Source organism: Megascapheus bottae, chromosome 25, assembly GCF_031878675.1.
Source record: "Megascapheus bottae isolate mThoBot1 chromosome 25, mThoBot2.hap1, whole genome shotgun sequence".
NCBI classification, from domain to species: domain Eukaryota; kingdom Metazoa; phylum Chordata; class Mammalia; order Rodentia; family Geomyidae; genus Megascapheus; species Megascapheus bottae.
Window position 1 is genome coordinate 16,353,975 of NC_143533.1, and position 24,967 is coordinate 16,378,941.

Here is a 24,967-nt window from a genome sequence, read left to right on the forward strand (position 1 = left end):
AATCCAAGGACAGAACTGTTGAGAGTCCTCCCATTAAAAGACTGCTAAACTGGAGTAAAGGAATAAAGTTGTGATCTCAGTACTTTTAAACTAGGCAGGAGAATTGTGAGTTGGAGACTGGCCTGGGCTACATATTGAGATCATGTCCAAACGAGACGGAAGAGAAAACATAATCAAGGAAGGAGAGAAACTATGAGAATTCTGTCCTATGGATCAAGGGAAGGAAGTTTCAAGAAATGGAATATATACTGCTTTGAACATTAACGTTGATGATGATGAAGAGCAGTGTTGTAACAGAGCCTTAGGAGTTTACATTTTGTCTAAAGATTATTTCTTAAAATTCCAACTCTCCACAGGAAACAACATGCTGGGAGAGGAAATAGCCAAACTCCAGAAGCCTTGGACAGTGGTGCCAAGAAAGACTTATCTCACTGTTCCGTAACTGGGGCCTACAACTAAGCCTATATAGGCACATTTCCTGGTTTTGTTTCAGGCCTTCTATAAATTGTGGTGCTGGCCATGGGCAAGTGAGACACAGACTGTCTTTAGTTCTGGCCCAAACTGCAGATTCATTTTTTCCATTGTGTATATTGTGTCATTTTCTCTTAATGCTGGTATGTTCGAACCCGCAGCTAGGGCTCAAGTAACCATCATGTGGGAAAGGATGGCTTCCCAGAGAGGTCTCCATAATGGGGCATAAGCTTTGTTGAGCTCTCTCCTTGATCAAAGTTTCTTCCCCGGTAATTTAAACTTATCTTCATGTGACTGTTATTCTTTCAGGAACAGATTCTCTTTATTCAAGATACACACACACACACACACACACACACACACACACACACACCCTTTAATACCACTTCATTTAAAAAAAAAAGTTGCACTCATTCGTCTTACTGGTACATTTTTCTTCTACTCTGAAGTTCTACTTAAAAGGAAGTCAAATTTTTAGATTACTTTGTAAGTATAGAATGAAAAATGTATAGATTTCCTGAAGTTTCTCCAATAGTCCACCCTGAGATGTTATCAAAGGTTAACTTTTTGTCTAAGAGTTGGCTTCTTGAACCCTTTTAATATTTCCTTGAATTTCAAACTCCTTTCTTCTCCCAAAAGAATTTAACAATATTCTGGGTTTATCATATTACAATCCCAACACAGTTTGTCCTGGTTCAATTTTGATGGATTCCAAATTCCTTATCAAGTCCTATAGGACCTTTTGATTGCTCCTCTTCAGGACCCTAGCCTTCATTTACCTTCACCTTTCAACAAGTTTAACTCGGAGGGCCATCTTACCTCCACGTTTCTGAGGGGTAACTGCATTGGAATAGTAGAATAAGTTGTTCAGATGTCAAACAGAATGAAGATTCGGTGTGGAGCCATGAGACTTGACAAATTAACAAGGTCACTGGAGGAAATTTTGTGTAATGATGCAATAAACATTGTGGAATCATCCAGAGGGGGAGCTGACCTAATGTAGATGCTCAGGAAGAAGCCGAGAACAGGCAAATTAGGAAAAGCAGAACCTCGGAGAAAACAATGCCTTTGTGGCTGCAAAGCAGAAAGCCAAGGACCTGAAAATAGGAGCGGGTGGGGAAATAGAGATTCGCAATCTCCCAAACAGAAAGGGATCAGCGCAATCGTCGTCCAGGAACTACATTTCCCAGAAAGCCTGGCGTACCCATGGGCGGAAATGACGCCATACGCGAGCCGCGACCTTTGAAGGAAAAAAGGGAAGTGCTCAGACGTCGCCGAGGTGGAGGAACCGGGTTAGGTCGGTGAGGGGCGCGGCGTGTCCTAGCTGTGGCCGCCGGCGCCTTGGGGCGGGTTTCGTCACAAGGCGGCGGCCAGGGTGCTGGGGCGCTGGGTGGGAAGTGGGCTGGAAGGTGGGCGCCCTCGGCCACCCGGTAATCGCATTTCTCCCGGCGTCTCGTCTGCAGAGGGAGCATCATGTCCGCGGAAGTCCCTGAGGCGGCCTCGGCGGAGGAGCAGAAGGTGAGCGGGAGCCGGGCCTGTGCGCGGGAACCGGCCTGTACGCGAGGAGGCCGTCCTGTGCGCTGCAGAAATCGGCCTGGGAGCGGGAACGGGAGCCCGCCAGTGCGCGGGAGCGGGCCTGGGAGTTCTGGGAACGGGAACCGGCCCGAGAGCGGGAGCGGGCAGCGAGAACTGGAAGGCGGGTCCCTGGCCCCGGGCACCCGGCCCGCCCGCCACTGCCGGCCACGAGGGCCAACGTACTGCGAGTTTGAACGCTAACGTTGGTTTTCTCCTAAAACGTGGCTTTGGGGGGGGGGAGAGGGAGGGGAAGATCTGCGCTTTCAAAGTGGGGTGGTGTCATTTCAGTAGCCGCCAGCACCGGGGTTCCAGTACTGCCCTACAAACCATCCCGACTTTCCCCAGAACCCCTCCTCCTACCCCTGGGCCCTGGAAGTTGTCCGGTTCCGAAGCGCGCCGCAGCCCCTCCAGGTCCACTGGCGGAGATTACATCAGGATTTCCCTTCCAACCCGCGGAGGCCGAGTCGGTGCCCCGAACATTTTCCCAGCCTGTAAAGTTACAGTGCTAGTGCCCATACTTATAACCCTCCCCCAACCCCTTTCTAAGTGAGTAATGTATAATGTGCCGCTCCTCCCATGCTTAAAAAGAAAAGAAAGCTAGTGGGATTTGTTCCCATATATTGTTTGATTAAAATTCCAAAGGTTAGTGGTGCATGACTAGGAATCCAAAAGTTGGTGCTTCCTTTTTACCCTCAATTTTTGGTAGTGTGGGTAGTGTGGGTAGTGTTTATACTCAAAGCCTTGCTAAGCAGGCGCTATACCATTTGAGCCACACACTTCAGACAGGATTGTGCTTTTTGCCCTGCGTTGACACTGGGTGTTAATCCTTCCTGCCTCCAATCTTGTAGCTGATATCACTACGGCCTGGTTTTTGAATTCTCTTTAGCTAGGCTAGTCTCAAACTGCTATTTTCCCCGTACTCCATCTGTATTAGCTGGAATTAGAGGTTTTGGGCCCTGCCTCCCCCTACCTTCCTTTTTGAACTAAGGTAGTTGGTCAGGATTTTTGTGCAAATGGAAATATTTTGTAAATTCATTTGTAGTGTTTTTGCTGATAGAAATATGCCAGGAATAGCAATATTATTTAAGATAAATACGAGTTTATATATTTAGCTGGGAGGATACATGTTCATATCATGAAAATTTCTACCCTTTTGCCTATTCAAGTACATGTGACTAAGAAATAAGAAAAATACTTGCTAATTTATTTTCTAAATGGAAGTTACCAACAATTTTTCCTCGAAATTAAGCTACTCTATTATTGTAAATGGGATTAGGTGTAACAGTTGTACTTTGTAAGTTTATGTTTAAGGTTGTGCCCATTCCCTGACAGTGGTGCTTTAAGTACATTGTATAACTTCTCAACTTTGCTAACTTCTTGAGTAAATAATGTTTCTTGTAAAATAACTGAAGAAAGGCAAGAAACCAGCAGTAATGTTGTAATTGTCCTTATTACATCATCTGTGAATATTCCAGTGAAAATTTTTTGATAATTTTAATGCTTTGCAGAAACAAAGGCTTTTTGATATAGGGTCTTGCCATGTACCCCGGGTTGACTTTTTATTTATTTTTGTTGGTTGTAGGACTTGAACTCAGGGCCTGAGCACTGTCCCTGGGCTCTTTCCTCAAGGCTAACACTCTACCACTTTAAGCCACAGCACCACTCAGGTTGACCTTTTTATAGACACTCTCCTCCCTCATCCTTTTCTCTTCCAGTGCTGAGATTTTAGATATGGGCCATTACATTGGTCTAGAAAGGACTATTGAAGCAAAAACAAGACAAACTATACAGTTGAGTGATTGCACTCTTGACAATAATCTGAAATATCTTCTATTTATATTGTTAAAATTACTTATTGTTAATTATTACTTGGGATTTAAGAACTCAGGAAACAAATCCATTTTTATACACTGAAATCTATCTCAATTTTAAGTCACTTTGCACTGAGTACTTAAGTTATTCATACCAGCCAGAATGTGTTGGGAATCTAACATCCTTTCATGAATTGAAACTTCGGTAGGGATTGAGTGCCTGTGGCATGGGTACTGTCCTTACCAGAGAGGGAAATGTGCAAAGTCATTTACATGTTACTAGGAGCCAAATCACCTGTTTCTTCCATTTGGAAGAACAGATAAGTGACTAAAAAAATTGGATTACTGTCTGTGTGCCCAGTTGGCTTTTTAATTAAAGCCAAAGTATTCAGCTTCATGGTTTTATGGCTGGTTAGCCATTAACTCAAAAACATAGGTAAACAGCTGGGTTCTTTATGAAATAAAAGCCAAGGAATTGTTTGTGTACCAGATTAAGAAAATCAAACCCCTGGAGCAGGAGTGTGTCCTAGTGGTAGAGTGCTTGTCTAGCATGAACAAAGCCTGGGGTTAATTCCTCCATACCACATACACAGAAAAAAGCCCTAAGTGGTCCTGTGGCTCAAGAGATAGAGTGCGAGCCTTGAGATGAACCCAAGGACAGTACCCAGACCCTGAGTTCTTGCCAGGACTGGCAAGAAAAGAAAAAGAAAAGAAAACCAGACCTTTGATTGTTGTTTTGGGGAAGATATTAAATGTATAAGAACCTAAAGCATATGTGTAAGTTCCTGTCTTTATCTAAAACTAAATTGTATACAAATAAAACCAATCTAAACTATTAAGTATGGGTAGTGTTTTTATGAAACTAAACTTCAATGTATTGGAAGTAGGAACTGTTAAAAAAAAAAGTACAGGGCCTTTGTGAGTATGGAAGAACTCAGACAGTGGAGGGGAGTCCTTTGACACCATTTAGCTATAAATTGGAAATTCTGAAGCCCCAATGAATCAAGAACAAAATGCTGAAAATTTTCCTTCTAAGAAACCTCATAGATCTATCAGTTTGGGGGGAGAAAGGAGTAGTACTTGGATTTGAACTCAGGGCCTCGGTGGCTCTACTAGAGTTGAGCTACACCTCCACACTGGCCCCTGTTCTCAAATTACTGTTCCTATACAAACAGCAGTGCTTGGTAGTACTGCAGTGAAAAGAGAAGCAAAGGCTGTAGTAATACAGTTTAAACTACCTTAGCTTAGACCATTAAAAATCTGAACAAGATAAGTAAATGTGTGGCTGTCTTCTCATGTGATGGCTTTTAAGTTACAGAATCTCAGCAAGTTTTCTATGCTCATCAAAGTAAGTGAGATGTCTTAGAAAAGATAAAGTAGAGCTCTCAAAATATTTTTTATCAAAAGCTACACTTGGTGACTTCATGCATGTTGGAAGAGGGAGAGAACCCATTCCTTAGAGATTTACCACATAACAAAGTACAAACCTTCATTCTTGCTGCTTCTGCTCCAGGTTGTCTGGGACCTGGTGTCTATGAGGAGGATTGAGATGGGCTTTGCTACTTTGGCTGGGTTACCTTGGACAAGTCCTATTTGTGGGCAAATTTATGAACTCCAACCTCTTTAGAGTTCAAGCTCTTTGTGTCACATTCCCTGCCTCCTTCCAGAACTACTCTTTTGCTCACGTGTTCTGTGCCTCCTCTATCCTGACACAGAACCATCTCACCAAGTCTTTGCCTCCTCTGTAGTGTCTAGTGTAGAGTTTTCTCTATACTAGAGAAATCAGGTAGATTTGGTCCCATGTCACAAAACTGAAAGTAGTATTAGTTGAAACTAAAGTCCAACCTGGTGTCTCTGGCTGACACCTGTAATCCTAGCTACTCAGGAGACTGAGATCTGATTAGGGTCATGGTTCAAAGCCAGCCCAGGCAGGAAAGTTCATGAGACTTATCTATTAACCACAAAAAACTCAGAAGTAGAGCTGTGTTGTTTTTTTTTTCCCCAAGGTGGTCCTGGTGCTTGAACCCAGGGCCCGGACACTATTTCTGAGCTATATGCTCAAGGCTATCTCGTAAGATGTGCATACGTGACTGCTATGTAATGTATTACCCAGTCTTGTACCTGTTTTAATTTGTGTAAGCACATAATAATGTTTGATAACAAAATTGCCTAATGATGCACTTGTTCATGCATACCCCATCATAAGCTGCATGACTACTTCTGTTACATCAGTTAATAATGGATGTAAAGTGCTTTTTCCCCAGGTTTAAACAAATTGTCATTAATGATGTTTTTTTCTGGGGGTGTTTTGGTTTTGTTTGGTTCTTTTGGTGGTATTGGGTGCTTCAGGGGCTGAAGCTTTACTTCAGGTGCTCTGTCACCAGTGTCAACTATGTCTCCTTTTGAAATAGTCTCATTTCCTGTCCAGACATGTGCTTGGACATGTGCTTTTTAGGTTTCCTTTCCTGACTGGGTGACAGCTCTGTGCCATCATCCTCAAGCTTTTCCCTGCCCAGCTTCTTTTCTGTTGAGATGAGTGTCTTACAGACTTTCCTTCTTTGGCCCTCTCACATTGTTTAGTCATGCCCAACCTTGTCTAGCTATGGGTTGAGCAGGGATCTCTAGAACTTTTCTGTCTGGGCTAGCCTCAAACAGTGGTGATTCTCCTGTTCTTAGTCTTGCAAGAAGTTAGGAAATCAAGCATTAGTCTGGAGCAGCTGACACTCAAGCTTGGAGCTATTTTGATATGCTATCTCTGATCACTAGAAAGCTTACGCATCTTTTCTTTTTCGTGTGTGCACAGAAAGCCTGCTTCTTTAAAGTCTTTTCTGTGGCAAACACCAGGAAATCTTTAAATATTTTTTAAGATTTTATTAACACTGATTTTTATATCATATTTCAAATGTCAAGTTTAACAAACAAGTATTCAAGAATGGAATCTATGCAATCACTGGCACATAAATTTAAGAACAAAATTAAAAATATATATCCCATCAGAGACTTATATGTCTGTATAGTTATATTTATATCTCCAAGTTCATGTCAGTGACCTTGAGTACCTGAGTATTGAGTCATCACTCTTGTACTGTTTGAATCTAATATCCACATATCAAGACCATGCACCTTGTTCCTTTGCTCCTCACTTATCTAACTCAACATGATTTCCTCTAATTTCATCCACTTCCCAGAGAATGCCATTATTTTATCTTCTCTCTTAGCTATGTAGAATTCCATTGTATATATGTACCCATTTTTTTGTATCCATTCATCTGTAGTGGGGCATCTGTGTTGTTTCCATCACTTGGCTACTGTGAATAGCAGCGATGAACATGGCTGTGTAGATGTCCTAATCGTATCCTGGGTTATGATTCTCAGGGTAGATGCCCAGGAGCGGTATAGCTGGGTTGTAGGGAAATTCTATTCTTAGTTTTTTCAGGAACCTCCAAGCTGCCTTTCAGAGTAGTTATACTGTTTTACATTCCCACCAGCAGTGCAGTTGGGTTCCTCTTTCTCCACATGCCCGCCAGCATTTATTGTTGTCTGAGTTCAGAATATTGGCCACTCTGATTGGGGTGAGGTGGTATCTTAGGGTTGTTTTTATTTGCAAGGAATATTTATCTTGATTATCTTAGCAGTGTACTATACACCAACCAGTTTGTTAGGTTTGCTTTTGTTGTTTGTGTAAGGTTTCAATATTTGTCAACTTTTAGTTCTGAGCCTGTATGTTTTATTATTACGTGAAATGTTCTCAAAATAAGCTAATGGTGAATCTGTCTAGCCTATAGGAAGTTTCTTAGTTTTATGGGAATAATAGACTTACATCATGATTGTATATTGAATGGACAAGCACATTGACGCACAAGTGTGTTAATAATTGAACCCTGGGCCTCAACATATACTAGGCAAGTGCCCTTACCTACATTCTTTTGAATGGCTTTAGAAAGCATGTGTATTTGTAATTTATACTCCACTAACAAGAGATTTACAAGTTTTTGGATTTTGTTTTAAAACTTCATGAGCGGGGCCGGGAGTTTGGCCTAGTGGTAGAGTGCTTGCCTAGCATTCACCAAGACCCGGGTTCAATTCCTCAGTACCCCACATACATAGCAAAAAGCCGGAAGTGGTGCTGAGGCTCAAGTGGTAGAGCTCTAGCCTTGAGAAAGCCCAAGAACAATGCTCAAGCCCTAAGCCCAAGCCCAGGACTGGCAAAAAAAAAAAACCCATCATGAGCATCTATGGTTGTTAGGATACCCTGAGCTTTTGTTTTCTCACATTGTAACCTAAATCTGAAAGGTCAGAATTTTAACCATGTTCTGCCTTTTCTCTTCTTTGTCATTTTCTAAGCAAATGGTATTCTAGCATCTACTTCTAAAACACAGAAATCTGTGTAACATAACAGCTCCTTGGAGACTTGAATTTCAAAATCAGATTTGAATTTTAGAAAATACTTTTATAGCCAGTCATGGTGGTTCACACCTGTAATCCTTGCTACTAAGGAAGTAGAGATCCTGAGGATCACGATTGTAAGGGAGCCCAGCAGAAAGTTTGTGGTGAAACTCTCCCCTGTCCCAATCAAGAAAAGACCAGGCATGTTGGCACATGTCTGTCATCCCAGCTAAGTGATCTCTGTCCAGGCTAGTCCAGGCATATGTGAGAGATCCTATTTGCAATGTAAAGCAAAAAGGCATATAGGTGTGACTCAGTTGGTAGAGTTTCTGCCTAACAACCATAAGGCCTTGAGGTTAAGCCCTCATATTACCCTCCCCCCTAAAAAAGCTTCAAAAACTTCTTTTCCCTTTTGTTGCTCCTCTGTTTATTTTTATCTTCATTTATTTCTGCTTTTTATCTCCTCCCTTGTCTTTGGGTTCCTTCCTTTGTTCAAAGTCCCTTCATCCAACTCCACACTCTTTGGGTCAAACACAGGTATTCACTCATGTGTGCTAGGCAACCACTCTACCACTGAGCTGCAATCTTCCCCAGCCCTCTTTAAGTTGGATGCACACATTGTTGACTTTCAGCTTCTTTTAATACAGGTCTTAAAGGGAAATTTCTGTATCCTGCAAGTTTTCATATGTAGCGAATTTTCATTAGTTAATTCTAAGTATTTTAAATTATGGTTTCTTATTTAATGATGAATCATGTTTTTAATTTCTTTTTTTTCATATATTTTTATTGTAATTAATAGAAGGGTTACATGGTATTTGCCAGATAGATGGTGCATTAATTCCCATACATTGATACCCTTTCTCATGTCTTGGTCCCCATTTCCCTTCCCTCCACCCCCACCCCTCATCTTGTTTTCCCCCCGTTCCCTATCCAATTTCAAATAACCAAATACAAATATATCCGATATATCAGGTAACAAATTGAGATACTGTAACAATATGAGATAACCAAGGGACAGCAAAAGAGATGAGAGATAACATAGTACCTTAACAACAACAATCATTCATTATATGGCTTATGTTTCTATATCCTAGAGATCCTTCATTTAGCATCCTACTATATGGCCTTTTGTATCAAGGTTTTGCTCTATTGCAAATCTCTGCTAGGAGAGCCCAAGGTTTCTACTGATTATGACAAATGAGGGAAACCATTGAGCCTAAGTTCCTTTGAGTCTGGCTTACTTCACTTAATATGATCTTTTCTAAGTCTTTCCATTTCCTAACAAATGGGGCGATGTCATTCTTTCTGACAGCAGCATAGAATTCCATTGTGTACAAATACCACATCTTGTTGATCCACTCATCAACTGAGGGACATCTGGGTTGGTTCCATATCTTTGCTATGGTAAATAGTGCTGCAATGAACATTGTTGTGCTGGTGGATTTAGTATGTCCTTGTTTCTGGATGATTGGGTAAATGCCAAGTAGTGGAATTGCTGGGTCATAGGGGAGCTCTATGTTTAGTCTTTTGAGGAACCGCCATACTGCTTTCCATAGTGGTTGAAAGAGTTTGCACTCCCACTCCCACCAATAGTGTAGTAGTGATCCCTCCTGGCCACATCCCCTCCAGCATCTGTTGTTATTAGTTTTCCTGATCCTGGCCATTCTAACTGGAGTGATGTGGAATCTTAGCGTTGTTTTGATTTGCATTTCTTTTATGACCAGAGATGTTGAGCATTTCTTCATGTGTCTATAGGCCATTTTTGTTTCTTCTGCAGAGAAGACTCTCTTTAAGTCTTTGACCCATCTTTTATTGGGATGGTTGTTACTTTGGAGATTGATTCAATCCAAAATTTCATATGGAATAATAAAAGACCCCGTATAGCAAAAACACTTCTTAGCAGAAAGAACAGCTCAGGAGGAATTTCAATACCAAACTTTAGACTCTATTACAGAGCTGTAGTTATCAAAACAGCTTGGTACTGGCACAAGAACAGGCCTGAAGACCAAGGGAATAGAACTGAAGATCCAGATATTAAACCACAGACCTATGGCCACCTAATCTTTGACAAGGGAGCCAAAAAAATAGAATGGAAGAAAGACAGCCTCTTCAACAAGTGGTGCTGGCAGAACTGGTTAAGCACCTGCAGAAAACTAAAGTTGGATCCTTCTTTATCACCCTGTACTAGAATTAACTCAATGGATCAAAGACCTGGAGGTAAAAGCCGACACTCTGAAAACTTTACAAGAAGGAATAGGAGATACACAAGACCTCCTTGGCACAGGTCGAAACTTTCTTAATAAGGACCAAGAATCACAACAAATCAAGAGAAAGGCTGGATAAGTGGGACTGCATTAAACTGCAGAGCTTTTGTATGGCAAAGGACATAGCTAGTAAACTAATTAGGAAGCCTACAGAGTGGGAGAAGATCTTCACCAACCATACAACAAAGGCCTCATATCTAAAATGTTTTTAATTTCTACGTGTTAGGAACTAATTTATTTGTCTATGATCTTTTCTTCTTTTTTTTTTGTTTGCTAGTCTTGGGGCTTGGACTCAGGGCCTGAGCACTGTCCTTGGGCATTCTTCAAGGCTAGTGCTCTACCACTTGAGCCATAGCACCACTTCTGGTTTTTTCTGTGTATGTGGTACAGAGGAATTGAACCTGGATCTTGGTGCATGCCAGGCAAATACTCTACCACTAGGCCACTCCCTTGGCTCCTATTTATGATCCGTTTTAACCTAATGAATTGTAGTCATAGATTGTGGACTGAATGAAAATGAACACATGGACTTGGCTTCATGGTCCATTTAGTCAGTTGATCAGGACATTTTTGGTTATTGTGGTGATTGACATTTTAGGATCTGATCCACCCATGTTACTACCTTTGCGTCTTTTCAGTTAATGTATAGATACATCATGTCCTATTAAACTAGATTTGTTTTCTCTATCCTATCATCATACTCTCATTTGTCTCTACTCTGACCTATGGCCTTGGGCATGCTAGCTAAGCACTGAGTTATGTCTACAGCTTCTGTTTCGTGGAACTGGAATGTGAACTCATGTTTGCCAATCTGGTGTTCTACTGCTGAGCCATGCTTCCCACTATTAGTTTGGAAGTTGTTACTCTTTGATCGGCTTCCCTTAAAATATTGTGTATCCTTAATTAGACAATGTTAAACGAATATAAATGCCTCTAAATGAAACATAGAACACTAAAACAATATTGTACTATTGTATAGTATTCCTGTTCTCTCTTTTTTCTCTTTGTGTATTACCTAGGCAGGTCTAAACTTCCTGGGTTCAGTTCTTCATCCTGCCTCATTCTGAATAAATGGGATTACAGGTGTGAGTCACTGTGTTTGGCTTGACTTGTTCATTTTTCTAGAAAATGTTCAAAACCCGAATGCTATTTCAGCTATAAGTACTGTTCTGCCTAAGATTTTCTTTCCTTTTTTTTTTTTTTTTTTTTCCTGTCCTGAGGATTAACTCAGGGCCTGCCAGGTCCTATCCCTGAGCTTTCTTGCTTAAGGCTAGGACTCTACCATTTGAGCCACAGCTTAATTGGATATAAGAATCTGAAGAACTCTTCAGGTAGGACTGGCTTCAAATGGTGATCTCTAATCTCAGCCTCCTAAATTTCAAGGATTATAGGCATGAGCCAGCCACTGGCATCCAGCTGCTGCTTTTTATTTATTCATTTTGCCAGTCCTGGGGCTTAAATTCAGAACCTGAGCACAGTCATTGGACTTTATCAAGGCTAGAACTCTACCTCTTGAGCTACAACACCACTTCAGGTTTTTTTTTATGTATGTGGCACTGAAGATTTGAACGCTGGTCTTCGTGCATGCTAGGCAAGCACTCTACCACTAGGCTAAACTCCCAGCCTGTTTTTGCTTTTGAGAAAGGGAGGGAGGTAGGGAGCTGTGATGCATGCACATCTATGGGTGTAACCATGCATATGCTAGTCTTGGTGCTTGAATACAGGGCCTGGGCACTGTCATTGAGGTCATTTTGCTCAAACCTAGGGCTCTATCACTTTGTGCCATAGTTGGTTTTTCTGACAGCTAATTGGAGATAAGAGTCTCCTTCACTTTACTGATCAAGCTGGCTTTGAACCTTAGATCTTAGCCTCATGAGTAGTAAGGATTACAAGTGTGAGCCATCAGCACCTGGCTTAAAATTATCACCAATTGTTTGTGCATTACACAAAGCTATTCCAGGATGAGGAAAATAGTGACAATTCATAAAGTGAATAAGATATTATGAAACATGTAAGAAGTAATTTTGAGGAAATCTGTGCTAAAAATGTGGGCTGTTATTTTTTTATTCCTAGATAAGTTATTTACTTGCTAATTAAAAATAGTTGGTTTGACATTTATGCACATTTATTAACTTTTCTACTTTTGACTATGCATAAATTACCAGGAAAAATTGAAATGTGCAGGGCTCTGATTTTACTGATGTGATATGCAGAAACAAGTCCATTAGATACATACTGCCTTGCCAGCTGATCCACCTACCCATCAAGAAGACAGCCTGTTTCCCTCCATTCATCTTCTTGTGCAATACTTGCCATGAGGTGATAAATCCAACTGTACTTTGAAAGACTGGAGACTAAATCAAGACAGTAAAAAGAAAGACCAAATTGATAGAATGAACCCAGCACTGGTGGCTTATACCTGTCTACAATCCTAGCTTCTCAAGAGGCTGAGATCTGAGGATCTTGGTTTTGAAGCTAGCCTGAGCAGAAAAGTTCATGAGATTCTTATCTCCAATAAATTACTCAGAAATGGCCCTGTGACTCAAATGGTAGAGGGCTGGCTTTGAGCACAAAGAGGCTGAGGGACAATGCCTAGGCCCTTAGTTGAAGCCCCTTGACCAGTGGCCCCCCAAAAAAAAACAAATTGACAGGATGTAGCTCATTCGTAGAGGACTTACCCGCCTGAGTGAGATCCTGACTTTGTTCAGCACCACCAAAGCAAAACAAAAATGTCTCACCCTTTTGTCAAAAAATACATTTTTTGACAAACTTAAACTCCAGGCCTGGGCGCTATTACTGGGATTTTCGTTCAAGAAGAGCAGTCTGTCACTTGAGCCACATGCCACTTCCAGCTTTTTGAGTAGTTTATTAGAGATAGGAGCCTCATGGAGTTTCCTGCCTACGCTAACTTTGAATCGCAATTCTCAGGACTCCACCTCCTAAGTAGCTAGGATTATAGGTGATAGCCACTGGCACTTGGCCGAAAAGGTATTTTCTTCCTTTTTGTTTTTCTTTTCTTTTTTTCTTGTTTGGGCCTAGGCACTGTCCTTGGACTTTCTCAAGACTAGCGCTCTACCTCTTGTACCACTTTTGGCTTTTTCTGTGTATGTGGTACTGAGATATTGAACGCAGGGCTTCATGCATGCTGGGCAAGCACTCTTACCACTAGAACACGCTCCTGGCCCCCAGAAAATGTAATTGTCATATTTTAAAGACTGCATCGTTCAACATGAAGCTTTTAGCATGGAGGGAAATTATGCATTAGAATACAAGTAGCCACCCCCCCCTTTTGATGGCTTGCCTTTTTGTTTTCACAGTGTTGGGGATCTCACCTAGAGGTTTTTCCTTTACATATGATAAGCAAGTGCTCTACCACTCAGCTTCAACCCCAGCCCAGATGGGATGATTTGTCTGTTATAAATATTAAGATCTTTTGTATTTATTTATTCAGGAAAAATATGCAAAGAAGTACACTGCTGTTAATTCTAGTAAAGAATTTTAGGATTTCTACATAAATTCTAGACAGATGAAAAATTGAAAAGATCTTTTAACTTTTTTCCCAGTCCTGGGCTTGAGCTCAGGGCCTGAGCACTGTCCTTGGACTTTCTCCAGGCTAAAGCTCTACCACTTGAATCTCAGCACTACTTTCGGCTTTTTTCTATGTATGTGGTACTGAGGAATTGAACCCAGATCTTTGTGCATGCTAGGCAAGCACTCTACCACTAGGCCAAACTCCCCGCCTGTCCTTGGGTTTTTTTCCTCAAGGCTAGAGCTCTCCCACTTGAACCACAACACCACTTCTGGCTTTTTTCTATGTATGTGGTACGGAGGAATTGAACCTGGGTCTTCACACATGCTAGGCAAGCACTCTATCACTAGGCCAAACTGCCGGCCAAAGATCTTTTAATTTTTAACAGGACAAACTAAATATAGACAAAGAGCTGAAGAGTTCCATAGAAGGTGACTAACTATAAATGTATTCTACATAACTGGAAAGTAATGGCAAGGAAGACTTTAGAGCTGAGCTATCGTGATATTTTTATCCGTGTGTGGGGTGTTACACATGCATCACAGCTATAATAGAGCTGTCACATGGGACATTTGAAAAACAAGACAGAGACATCTTAAAGGCTTCTGGGCTTAATTTCTTAGTTAGATGCTGTATTCCCTGGCATCAGCCAAAATCCGAATCCAGATATTAAGAAGTGGATTATTTTAAATCATTGTTGTGGAGAAGTAATTTGTTTGAAATTATTTCAGGAAATGGAAGATAAAGTGACTAGTCCAGAGAAAGCTGAAGAAGCAAAATTAAAAGCAAGATATCCTCACCTGGGACAAAAGCCTGGAGGTTCAGATTTTTTAAGGAAACGATTGCAGAAAGGGGTAAGTTTCATGTAACCCACAAATAAATATTGATCTCTGTGAATTGAGTGTGCTGTAAGAGGTGCGAAATTAATGCATACTTCACTCTGTACTTAATGATGTGTGTGGGTGTAAAGTTCTTTTTTCAATGTTGTCACCGTGTTTGTTTCATAAATGTGAATAAAGAATCTGATAAAACTAGTATTTTAAATTATTCTAAGTATAGCATAATGCAGATAATAGAACTCATGTACTATTTTACATTTAGTCTTTGATAAGAAAGTGTAGATTAATTCAAGCCTACCCTGTGTTTCATTTGTAATATTTTTCTCTGAAAGTAACTGCTATCCAGAAACTGAAATTTATTTTATCCTTGTCTGTTTTAAAGGTGATTCCTACTCCCATGTGAAGACTTCAAATATTTATTTGAGTGAAATGATCACTAATTTAGTGTACTATCTTCCTGTGCATTTCTGTGAGGTAGAAAAAATTATTAATGAGAAGAGGTGTGCTACATGGTTATCTTTTTTTTCCCTTATTCATTCATTTGAAAGAAAAGATTAGGGCTCCATTTTCAGCTTAAGCATATGTAAATTAACTATAGGAGCAAAGAAAGATAAAATTATATCTGGAAGAAAATTGTTTGCTGAATGAGGTGCCAGTTCTGTTTCTCCTTAAATACATTGAAACCTGCTGCTTTTGTAGGGAAATAGGTCTAAGGTGAAATGTGTGCACTCCACAGTTACATATGGGCTCTTTTCCAAATTAGACTTCCAGAAGAAAATACTATTTTAGCAAATGATGTTGTATGTGTTAGAAAATAGAACACTGTTCTTTGTTCTTTACATGAACATTTTGAGGTAACAAGATAAGCAAAATTTCACTAAAAATATAAAACTACAAAATTTCAAACAATACTGTCTATTAGTACCAAAAAATGAGTAACTTCTACATGCACAAGAAAATCAATACAGTACCCAAGCGAACAGATTTAAACAGAAAATATGATTATTAAATGCAAAGAAAAGTGTCTATTCATGTTAATAATCAGTGAAATGTAAATTGTAGAATAATATAGGTACATAGTTAGTAAAATATTTTTTGGTGGGTTGGAATTGAATGAAATTAATGTTTCTTTGTTTTGTGCAAACAGAATTTCTCTTTGGAAAGTGGTATTAAGATTTATAATAATGCCTGCATTCTCTGAATAATATTTTATGAATTAATCTAAGGTTACAATTCAATAAGAGGAAAAAGTATTAAGTCTGAATATTTTCCCCTGTATCTTTAACCATAATTAGAAACAGTGTTAATATTCAACCACAGAGGAATATTTAAGTAAGTTGTCATAAGTAAGTAAAATACATTATGTGATTATTCTAAGGCAATGCATAAAGATCATAGTATAAAGGGCTAAATAGAAAAACAAAGAAAACTATGTTAATTATGAATTTAGTTATGTAGATTACATGTACTAAATCAGTACTGTCTTTAGGTCAGAATTACTGTACAGTATCTTCAGGTTGTTATTTAGATGCCCTTGGAAATAAAGAAAACTCCAATTGAGCTAAGAAGTAAGTTCATGGGTGTTTCTGTATTGTAGCAAACAGTCACTGAATAAATGTGTGTTGGGGAAATGAAATTTTGACTTTTTTCAAAGTCTAAATCATAGGCTTCTGGGTTTTGATTTTCCTGTCACAGGGGTAGTCAAACTTGGCAAGTTAGTTTAACATCTTTAGTTTGATCATTTGAGAGGAATGGATATAAATTTCATTGTCTTAGGTTCTCCTCTTGATGTTGATATTATGAAGTGTTATATGAAACATTGTATTAGACTTTCGCCAATAACCCATGTAGACCATTTACCAGTCCTGTCTAGCATGCTTTCCTGTGCAGATTTTTCTTTTTTTTTTTTCTGTGCAGATTTTTCAAAGCCCACTGAGGATGCAGTTGTAATAAACAGAGCTTTAAAGCTAAATGTTACTACTTTAGGTGATTAGTGTTGTGCAGCTGTAAATACCAGTGCAAACTTCTAAACTTGAGTGACAGGAGGCTTTTCTAAGGTTTTTTTTTTTTAATCCAGAATGAGTTTACATTTTAGATTTTTTTTTAGAAACAAAAAAATGAGAAAATTTTAGAGACAGTTAATATCCATTAGACCCTGTTGGATCCCAATATAGTGTCTGCTGAATTTTTGTACAGTGCTCACTGTCTTTAGTACTTAATAACTTGTTCTGTTTGTCAAGCATTGGCAATAAATCTTTTTTTTCAAGTCCTGGGGCTTGAACTCAGGGCTTTCTCAAGGCTAGAGTTCTACCACTTGGGCCACAGCACCACTTCGGGCTTTTTCTGTGTATGTGGTACTGAGGAATCAAACACAGGGCTTTGTGCATGCTAGGCAAGCACTCTACCACTAGGCCACGCTCCTGGCCCATGACAATAAATCTTAAATTCATCTTTGGCCACAATAATGGACTTCAATTCTTCCCCCAGAGTAGGCTAATCTGCAGGTGAGCGATCATGTTATGAATTTTGCATAAAATAAAATAGTTGTCACTAGAAGCTAAATTCATTTCAGTAGGGAGATCTGCCTAAAATTTGCACTGTGTGTTACATTTTGATGGAGTAAGAAATTTGTCAGGCTGGTGTGTCCTCCTCCAGATGCCTCTAAACTCAGAAGCAGCTCTTTAATATATTCTCTTATTTTAAAACATCGTGCAGAGCTACAGCTGTAGCAGTCTCAGCAGGGCCTGATTCCAAGTTCATCATTACTGTCCATAGTATACTCATTTGGGAACCCATGGAAAGACCAGATAGGGTTAATGAAAGTGTGGCCCACAACTGATGAGATCTTTTTTCTTGGACCACTTGAGGATCTTATGCTCAACTGAGTTCTAAGCTACTGGATTTTATTGCATGACGTGTCCCTAAAGTCTTTTGAGATAATTCCAGTCCTGTTTACTCTTGGTCCAGGTTACCATTTCTCTTTTATTTCCTTTATGGCTAAGGAGCTCCAGACTGAGTTTACACTCCTTCCCTCCTTTGCAAGAATTTTTACCAGGTAGTTGTTGTTAAAGGCTTATAATCTGGGGAGGAGAAGAGGTCCATGATACTTTATTCCGGTGTTGCTTGATATGCCACTCTTTTGAGGGTTTTGTATTAGAGCCAGCGCCGCAGGTTCAGTAAAGCCCAGAGATAGTGTCCTTCCCTGATAGTTCAGGCTTAAGCTTGAACTCCATACAGAGATGAGAACAGTTTTGTCTAACTAATGTCCTGTTGAGATTTGCTCAGACCAACTCATTTCCTACTGTCTACGTCTTAAATCAGTCCGGTAGTATATGAAAGCTTTGTAAACTCTAACCTAGTGTTTGTTTTTTACTTGCAGCAAAAATATTTTGATTCTGGAGATTACAACATGGCTAAAGCAAAGATGAAAAACAAGCAACTGCCCACCGCAGCCCCAGACAAGACAGAGGTCACTGGGGACCACATTCCCACTCCACAGGACCTTCCTCAGCGGAAACCTTCCCTCGTCGCTAGCAAGCTGGCTGGCTGATTAAAAGAGCTGAACTGCATGAATCTTCTAGTTCCTATTCTTTCTCCTTAATATGTTACTTACCCACTTCTGTTTCCTTTCATTCACTAAGTCTTTTGAGACTGACAGCTTTGCAGGTAGCGGTAGTGTGTGCTGCTATTGTAAGGGACTATTCCTGTGTAGAGGTTTTGATTAGCTTAACAGTGCACTGATGAAAAAGACATGTTAGAGCAACATAAGTAATCTACTTGAAAATAATTGTATATATTACCTAACATCTAATGTAGGACTGGTTCCAACAAGTAACAAAGCAAGTTGTACCATTTTAATGTTCTGGCTTTCTTTCTTCATCTTAATTATTGCTTCGTACACTAACTCCTGTTTAACATGACCTCTGTTGTGTTGATTTCTTTTGTATTTTCCTCCTGGATTTTGTAAAATGGAAGTTTAAGACCACAAGTTGGAAGAAAAGTCACATAACTCAAACACAAGTTGACGGGGCTCCAGTTAATTGGAATAACTATGCTTAAACTTGAATGGCCTTCACCCTGTCTCAGCGTTCACAGTAGACTCTCCCTTGGGCAATATTTGCCCATTCCAGTGTAACTTTTGTGGCTTCAGTGCTTAGTAGCTGTTGGTGAAGCTTGTCCCTGGTTTTGTGGCGTTACAACCCTTTCATTGTGGAAGATGTGAATGAAGCACGCATGTGCAATGACTGTTGCATTCACTTTTGTGCCATTTTTGTAAATACAATAGTTTTGCACAACCTTTCACAAATGTCTGTGTTAATTTCACATATTCGAAAGTAGATAATGTGCCAACCAGAAGCACAAGAATTCCTTTTAAAAAAAGCAAACAAAAAAACCCCAAAACCCCACCAACTGTATGTCCTTACAGCTTTTATATAATAAGAATAGTTTACAATTTGGGGCTTATAGAATACCAAACTGAAATCTTGGCTCGGTCTGCCATAGAACCAAGCTTTTTCATTTGTTAAAAATATCCATGACATTCAGTGGCCTTGTGCAATTACGGTATGTTGCTTAGGTATATCTTTTGTCCTGTGCAGAATATATCATTATGAAAATTACAATTCATATAATTTATATAAACTTTTTAAATGTAAGCTTGTTACTTCCACATTCAACTTTGGGGACACTAAAAGGGCTTACATAAAGTACACCACTTCATACCCCTCACCCCCTTCTGTTTACTCTTGGTGTCGGGCTGTTTAGTTTATATGAAACCATAAGTGGACACTGTTTTATAACAACAATGTTTTATTTCTAACATCTCAGTTAACTACTCTTAACCCCACATTGCTAATACTTGACAGTAAGTTCAGTACCTTCTACTTGCTAGGAAAGCACTCTATTACTTGCTGAGCTATAGCCTCAGTCCTAGAGGAACTTTACAGTGAAGGATAGTTGCAAAGATGCCCAGGAAACTGTCGGAAGCATTCTAGGAGAATTAGACCTGTGACAGAGTAATTTACATGGTAGATAAAACTCATTCATATTAAAGCATTTTGATGATTGCTTCTTTTGATATCATTTTAATAAACTACAATTTGGTTTTATTTGTGGTTTTTCTAGTGAATATTGAACCAGACTTTGTTGGGACAAGTTCACTCAGCACTCTTCTCCCAGGTTCGGTGCTGTAGCTTGATAATAAGGGTAGGCAGTCTGGATGATTAAGTGCTTTTCTCTTTGCTTTGACTTGTACAAGCCCCACCCCCACCTCCCGTTTGGGATCCAGGCATCTTTCTTGGGTCCTCCCATTTGTATAAGCTGCTTTCCAGTGATCCCACACAACAGTAGAGAGTGCATTGAGCTAAGTACCCTGAGTTCAATATCTGGTTGTCCTGTTCTAGCCAGCTCCGAAACAGTACTGTGCTCATTTGAAATTCGATGGTTTAATTATACATATATGTGTAATAAAAGAGCAAGTAGATTGTTCTGCCATTAAGTGTATAACTCACTATAGGATCAGTTTTGTTTTGGGTTTTTTTTTTTGGTTTTGGTTTTTAAAAAAACCTTCCAAAGTAGAATTCCTATTACCAATAGTTGGGTTCAGTTTTTTATTTTTTGCATCAGACAGATTTATCTGAAAGATCAGAGAAACCATGTTATTTCTGACCATTAGAGGACTCCCATAGTTATGACTAGTGACTTGACATCTGCTTGAGTTAATTTGTAAAATGCAGTGCTAATTAATCTACCTCAAAGCTGACTGAGGGTCTGTGAAAAGTGTAAGTGCCCCAAATCAAAGACTGTTGGTTGTCTCTATTAAAAGTAAATTTCCTCATTAAGCCAACCTGCCTTCTATACAGACACAGTGCTAAAGAAAAAAAAAAAAATCTCAGGATTTTCCATTAGGAAAGACCTGTTAAGGATTTTAGAGTGTCATTGCTTACCCTCCATTATTGGTGCTGGAGATGGGAGTTTTCAGTTTGATGTATTGTTTATTGTGCTTCAAATCTGGGTTTATTGACATTGTTAGGTGTACTTGAAGCATCATTTCGGTGGACATTTAGATAAGATGAGCATTATCCATTAAATTACAGTTCTGGGAACATTGGAATAGAATAATTTTTGATGAATTGGACGGAATGTATTTGTAGTTTACAAATTATTCAGTTATCTTGTGCTGCTGACCTAAATATATGTCTTAGGACTATTCAAGACATTCCTCATTAACTAAGGCCTCAGTCTGTTACTTCAATAGCTCCAGTTGTTTTTTACTTGCTGTAACACAAATATACCTCTGAATATTTATTGATATTTTTTACTCAATCAGACTTGTATCCCTGGAAATAGTCTTATCAAAACCAAACTGTATTATGTTCTTCAAACTGTGCTTTAAAACTGTTGTCTGGTGATGGTAGTCTGGAAAGAACTCCAAGTGGTTACCAGAGCAGCTTCTAACAACATTCATGCAGGTTTCTTCCCCATTTCATTTTCTTTTCACCCAGTCCCTGTGTACTCCTATAGACCGCTGTTGGCACATAGTAAGTGGCTGAAGAAGTTATTGGTCCTTAATATCCTTTTCTAATATGCCACCGTTTGGGATGTTGTAAAATTTCCAAAACATCTTCCAAATCAGGATAACTGAATGTGGGAGCCACTGTTCCAGTTCAGACTCAGAATACACTGCCAGCCCACTCTGCCTCTTCCCTATCCCCAGCTGCACCTTAGGAAACCAGGATCGAGTCTACAGGTAACACCACATTTGGATACTGTCTTACTAGTCACAGCCTTCAGAGTTTTTTTTGTTGGAAACCATGATGGCCATTATATGTTTGTGCTCTGTTATTTGCCAACTAAAGAGTAGTTGCAAGAAAACATCTTAATTCCTTTAATACTGCTCCCTCAATCTTCCTGCACTTCAACCATTTGTTTTGCCTGTTTTGGCCTGTGTTAAAAAGGCCTAGAAGCCTTTTCCCCCCCCTTTTTTTGGTTAAACATGTATACAGCATTGGCAGTTGATGCTGAAATTTGTTAATAGCCCTTTCAGAATTATACATGTGAAATATCAAAAAATAAATTGATCTACCTAATTTTTATTGATTTAATTTGTAGTCTTGTCTTATTTCTTAATGTGTTTGGGATATTTTCTAAAATTCATCCACTACTATACGCAGAAGGGATTTGATTGTTAAAAGTCTTAGATTGGGTTTTAATGAAATCTGGCAGCCTTTTTGTTGAGAAAGGCTTTGTAATGAAGGCAGAGTGACATATTTACAGATTGGCAGTCTTCTGTAATACAGAAAACACTATTGCAGTTGTACTGGATACAGGTAAATGGTGAGACAAATGGCATACTCATCAGGAATGAAAAATATGTATAACCATACTTATTACTCAAAAGAAGTGGAACTAGAGTCATCTCTGAGGGATGGCTTGTTGTAGGAGAGGGTAATGGAGATTTTACAGATATGTAAAGAAATTCTACTTTTGCGTGTACTGCTATAGGCAACTCAGCAAATGCTACAACTGCCGTTGATAAAGTATAGCATTTATAAAATGTGGGCTCATTTCCATGTTAAATGAAAATGGCCAGTTCTTTGAGGAACTACTAAATCAATTTTTTTTTTTTTGGACATTACTGACACTTGAACTCAGGTCCTTGTTTTCACTTGACTTTTTACCTCCTGGCTGATCTATTCTCTACCACTTGAGCCAGTTCCTAAATTTGAATCTTAAGAAATGTGCTCTATCATGGATGAGACTATCCAAAAGGAACTATTTTAAAAGACATGGAGACTAGCTTTGAACCTTGATCTTCCTGATCTCTGCCTCCCAAGTAGCTGTGGTGACAGATACAAACTACCACACCTGGCCAATGTTTTTGTTTTTCAAAACTCACCAAGATTCAAACATTTGATCAGGTGGCCTCAAGATTTATTCTTTTTGTCTCTTACTCTATAATCCTGTTTTCAACAGGAGGAGAGAGAGAGAAGGATAAGTACAAAGTTTAAAGACAGTCCCAAAGGGATCTAGTCAGACATCAAATGGCTTTTGACAAAACCCACACATTTTGATGAGCAAACTATAAATTCATCAGAAACATGGATTTATTTTCTGTAAGATTCACATAGACTCAAACAGTATATCCATCCTTCCCTCCTACTTTGTGTGCTTGGTAAGTAGAAGGACTAGTAGATGTGTAACATGTCTTCTCATACACTGCCATTTACCATTTCTGAACATAAAAAATTTCCAAACATAGACTTTGAAGATTTGACCCAAAGTATGTGATTGTCATTTTAAAATTCGTTAAAGTTCCTTGGCAAAACAAAAATCTATGTATCCTAAAATGAAAACATTCCAAGGAGGATCAGTTGAGTTTTGTTGAAATCAAAGCCATCGTGATCATCTCAGTAGACTTTTAACAAACAGGATTTCCAGAAATTAAAAACTTTCATTTGAAAAGACCATCCGTTCACAGAATTTCTATCAATATTTACCACTTCTGGTTAACCTGTAACTCTTTCAGTTAGTAGCAAGATGGAAGAAAATGGAACCTACATATGTTAACAATAAAATTAGATGAGAAAAGACATGAAGAATATTTTTCAAAAAACCAAGGACTGGAGAATGCAGCTCAGTGTTGGGGTGCTTGTCTAGCATTATAAGAGGCCCTGGGTTCAGTCCCCAGCAACATTACTTGTTTCACATTTTACTACCCATGTGTATATTGTTACAACATTGACAGATGCTGATAGTGTATTCCTATGGGAGAAGGGCTCCACAAGTGTCAGAAGCAAAAGGAGAGCAGTGTGCGGCACAGCGGAAGTGCGTGCATGGCTTGTGGAGTTGGATGCTGGTCTTATTGTTTGGAGGGAGCACTTTGAATAGAGAAAGTAAGTGTGGGCACAGGGCAGGTTGATTTAAGAGAAATGATATGTGACCGGAGTTAGATTAGGAGTGGGATCCCACCTCTGTCTAAGACACAGGCACAAGAAAATATTGATCGTCGGGCTTGGCCTGGGCGCTGTCCCTAAGCTTTTTGTTTGCCCAGGGCCTAGAGCTCTACCACTGTTGAGTCACAGCTCCACTTCTGTTTTGTGTTGTTCTGAGTGATTAATTGGGAAGTGTGAGTCTCATGAGGATGGGCTTCATACTTCGATCCTCAGATCTCAACCTCCTGAGAAGCTAGGATTAGAGGCATGCCCAGCTGGTTTTGCTTTTTAATGTAGCAAAAAAGTCAAATACGACCGTCCATTGCTACAACAAATAACTTGAGGTCATCAATTTACAAAGAGAAAAGGTTAGCAGATGGAAAAGTGAAAGAACAAGGAGGAGCCCCAGGGTCCTTTAATCCCCTTCTTTGCACCCCTCTCCAGTGACTTAAAATTTCCCAGTAGGTGTTACCTCTTAGGGGCTCTACTGCTCCCCACTAGCCAAATCAGGCTGGGTCCTTTGAGGAATACTCCAGGTCCAAATTATGAAGTACTAAAAAAAATAATAATAATCTTGGGCTGGGAGTGTGGCCTAGTGGTAGAGTGCTTGCCTCACTGCATGAAGACCCAGGTTTGAGTCCTTGGTACCTCATATACAGAAAAGCTGGAAGTGGTTGTGGCTCAAGTGGTAGAACACTAACCTTGAGGAAAGCCCAAGGACAGTGCTCAGGCCCTGAGTTCAAGCCCCAGGATTGGCCAAAAAAATTTAAAAATCTCCACATGCATGAGACAGGAGAGAGCCAGGGTGGAAATTAAGAGAAGAGTGGAAGCCCAGCACAGTGACTCACGCCTGTAATCCTAGCTATTCAGGAGGCTGAGATCTGAGGATCATGGTTCAGAGCCAGCCTGGGGACTATAGTCCGTGAGATTCTTCTCTCCAATGAACCACCAGAAAGCTGCAAGTGGCGCTGTGGCTCAAGGAGCAGAGCATTAACCTTGTGCTAAAGAGCTCAGGAAAAGTGCCCAGGCCCAGAGTTCAAGTCCCATGAACGGGAAAAAAAAAAAAAAGCGCAAGCCTATGATCCCAGCCAGGTACTTGGGAGGTAAGAGGCATTTATAGAAATGTGTAGATTATATGGGTTAGGTTTCCTTGCTCTGT

At 39.7% G+C, this 24,967-nt stretch overlaps 1 protein-coding gene across 3 annotated transcripts; it reads left to right on the forward strand.

The window, feature by feature from the left end:
• The first annotated feature begins 1,707 nt into the window (after nucleotides 1-1,707).
• Nucleotides 1,708-19,982, forward strand: Arpp19 (cAMP regulated phosphoprotein 19). 3 transcript variants are annotated; one of them, XM_090358389.1, is made up of 4 exons: nucleotides 1,708-1,768; nucleotides 1,935-1,989; nucleotides 14,768-14,890; nucleotides 18,255-19,982. In XM_090358389.1, exons 2-4 carry the CDS (start codon nucleotides 1,945-1,947, stop codon nucleotides 18,423-18,425), a joined length of 339 nt encoding a protein of 112 aa, XP_090214515.1. In that variant the 5' UTR covers nucleotides 1,708-1,768; nucleotides 1,935-1,944; the 3' UTR covers nucleotides 18,426-19,982. The 3 variants fall into 3 exon arrangements, with proteins under 3 accessions (XP_090214515.1, XP_090214517.1, XP_090214516.1); XM_090358391.1 differs by lacking the exons at nucleotides 1,708-1,768; nucleotides 1,935-1,989 and adding an exon at nucleotides 2,173-2,248; XM_090358390.1 differs by lacking the exons at nucleotides 1,708-1,768; nucleotides 1,935-1,989 and adding an exon at nucleotides 2,349-2,592.
• The last annotated feature ends 4,985 nt before the right edge of the window (nucleotides 19,983-24,967 follow it).

Bases quoted from the DNA above. Each gene is read 5' to 3' on its own strand.
- Arpp19 (XM_090358389.1), top strand. From the start codon at position 1,945: ATGTCCGCGGAAGTCCCTGAGGCGGCCTCGGCGGAGGAGCAGAAG. The intron at 1,990-14,767 runs GTGAGCGGGAGC...AAATTATTTCAG, and splicing joins CCTCGGCGGAGGAGCAGAAG to GAAATGGAAGATAAAGTGAC. The intron at 14,891-18,254 runs GTAAGTTTCATG...TTTTACTTGCAG, and splicing joins GGAAACGATTGCAGAAAGGG to CAAAAATATTTTGATTCTGG.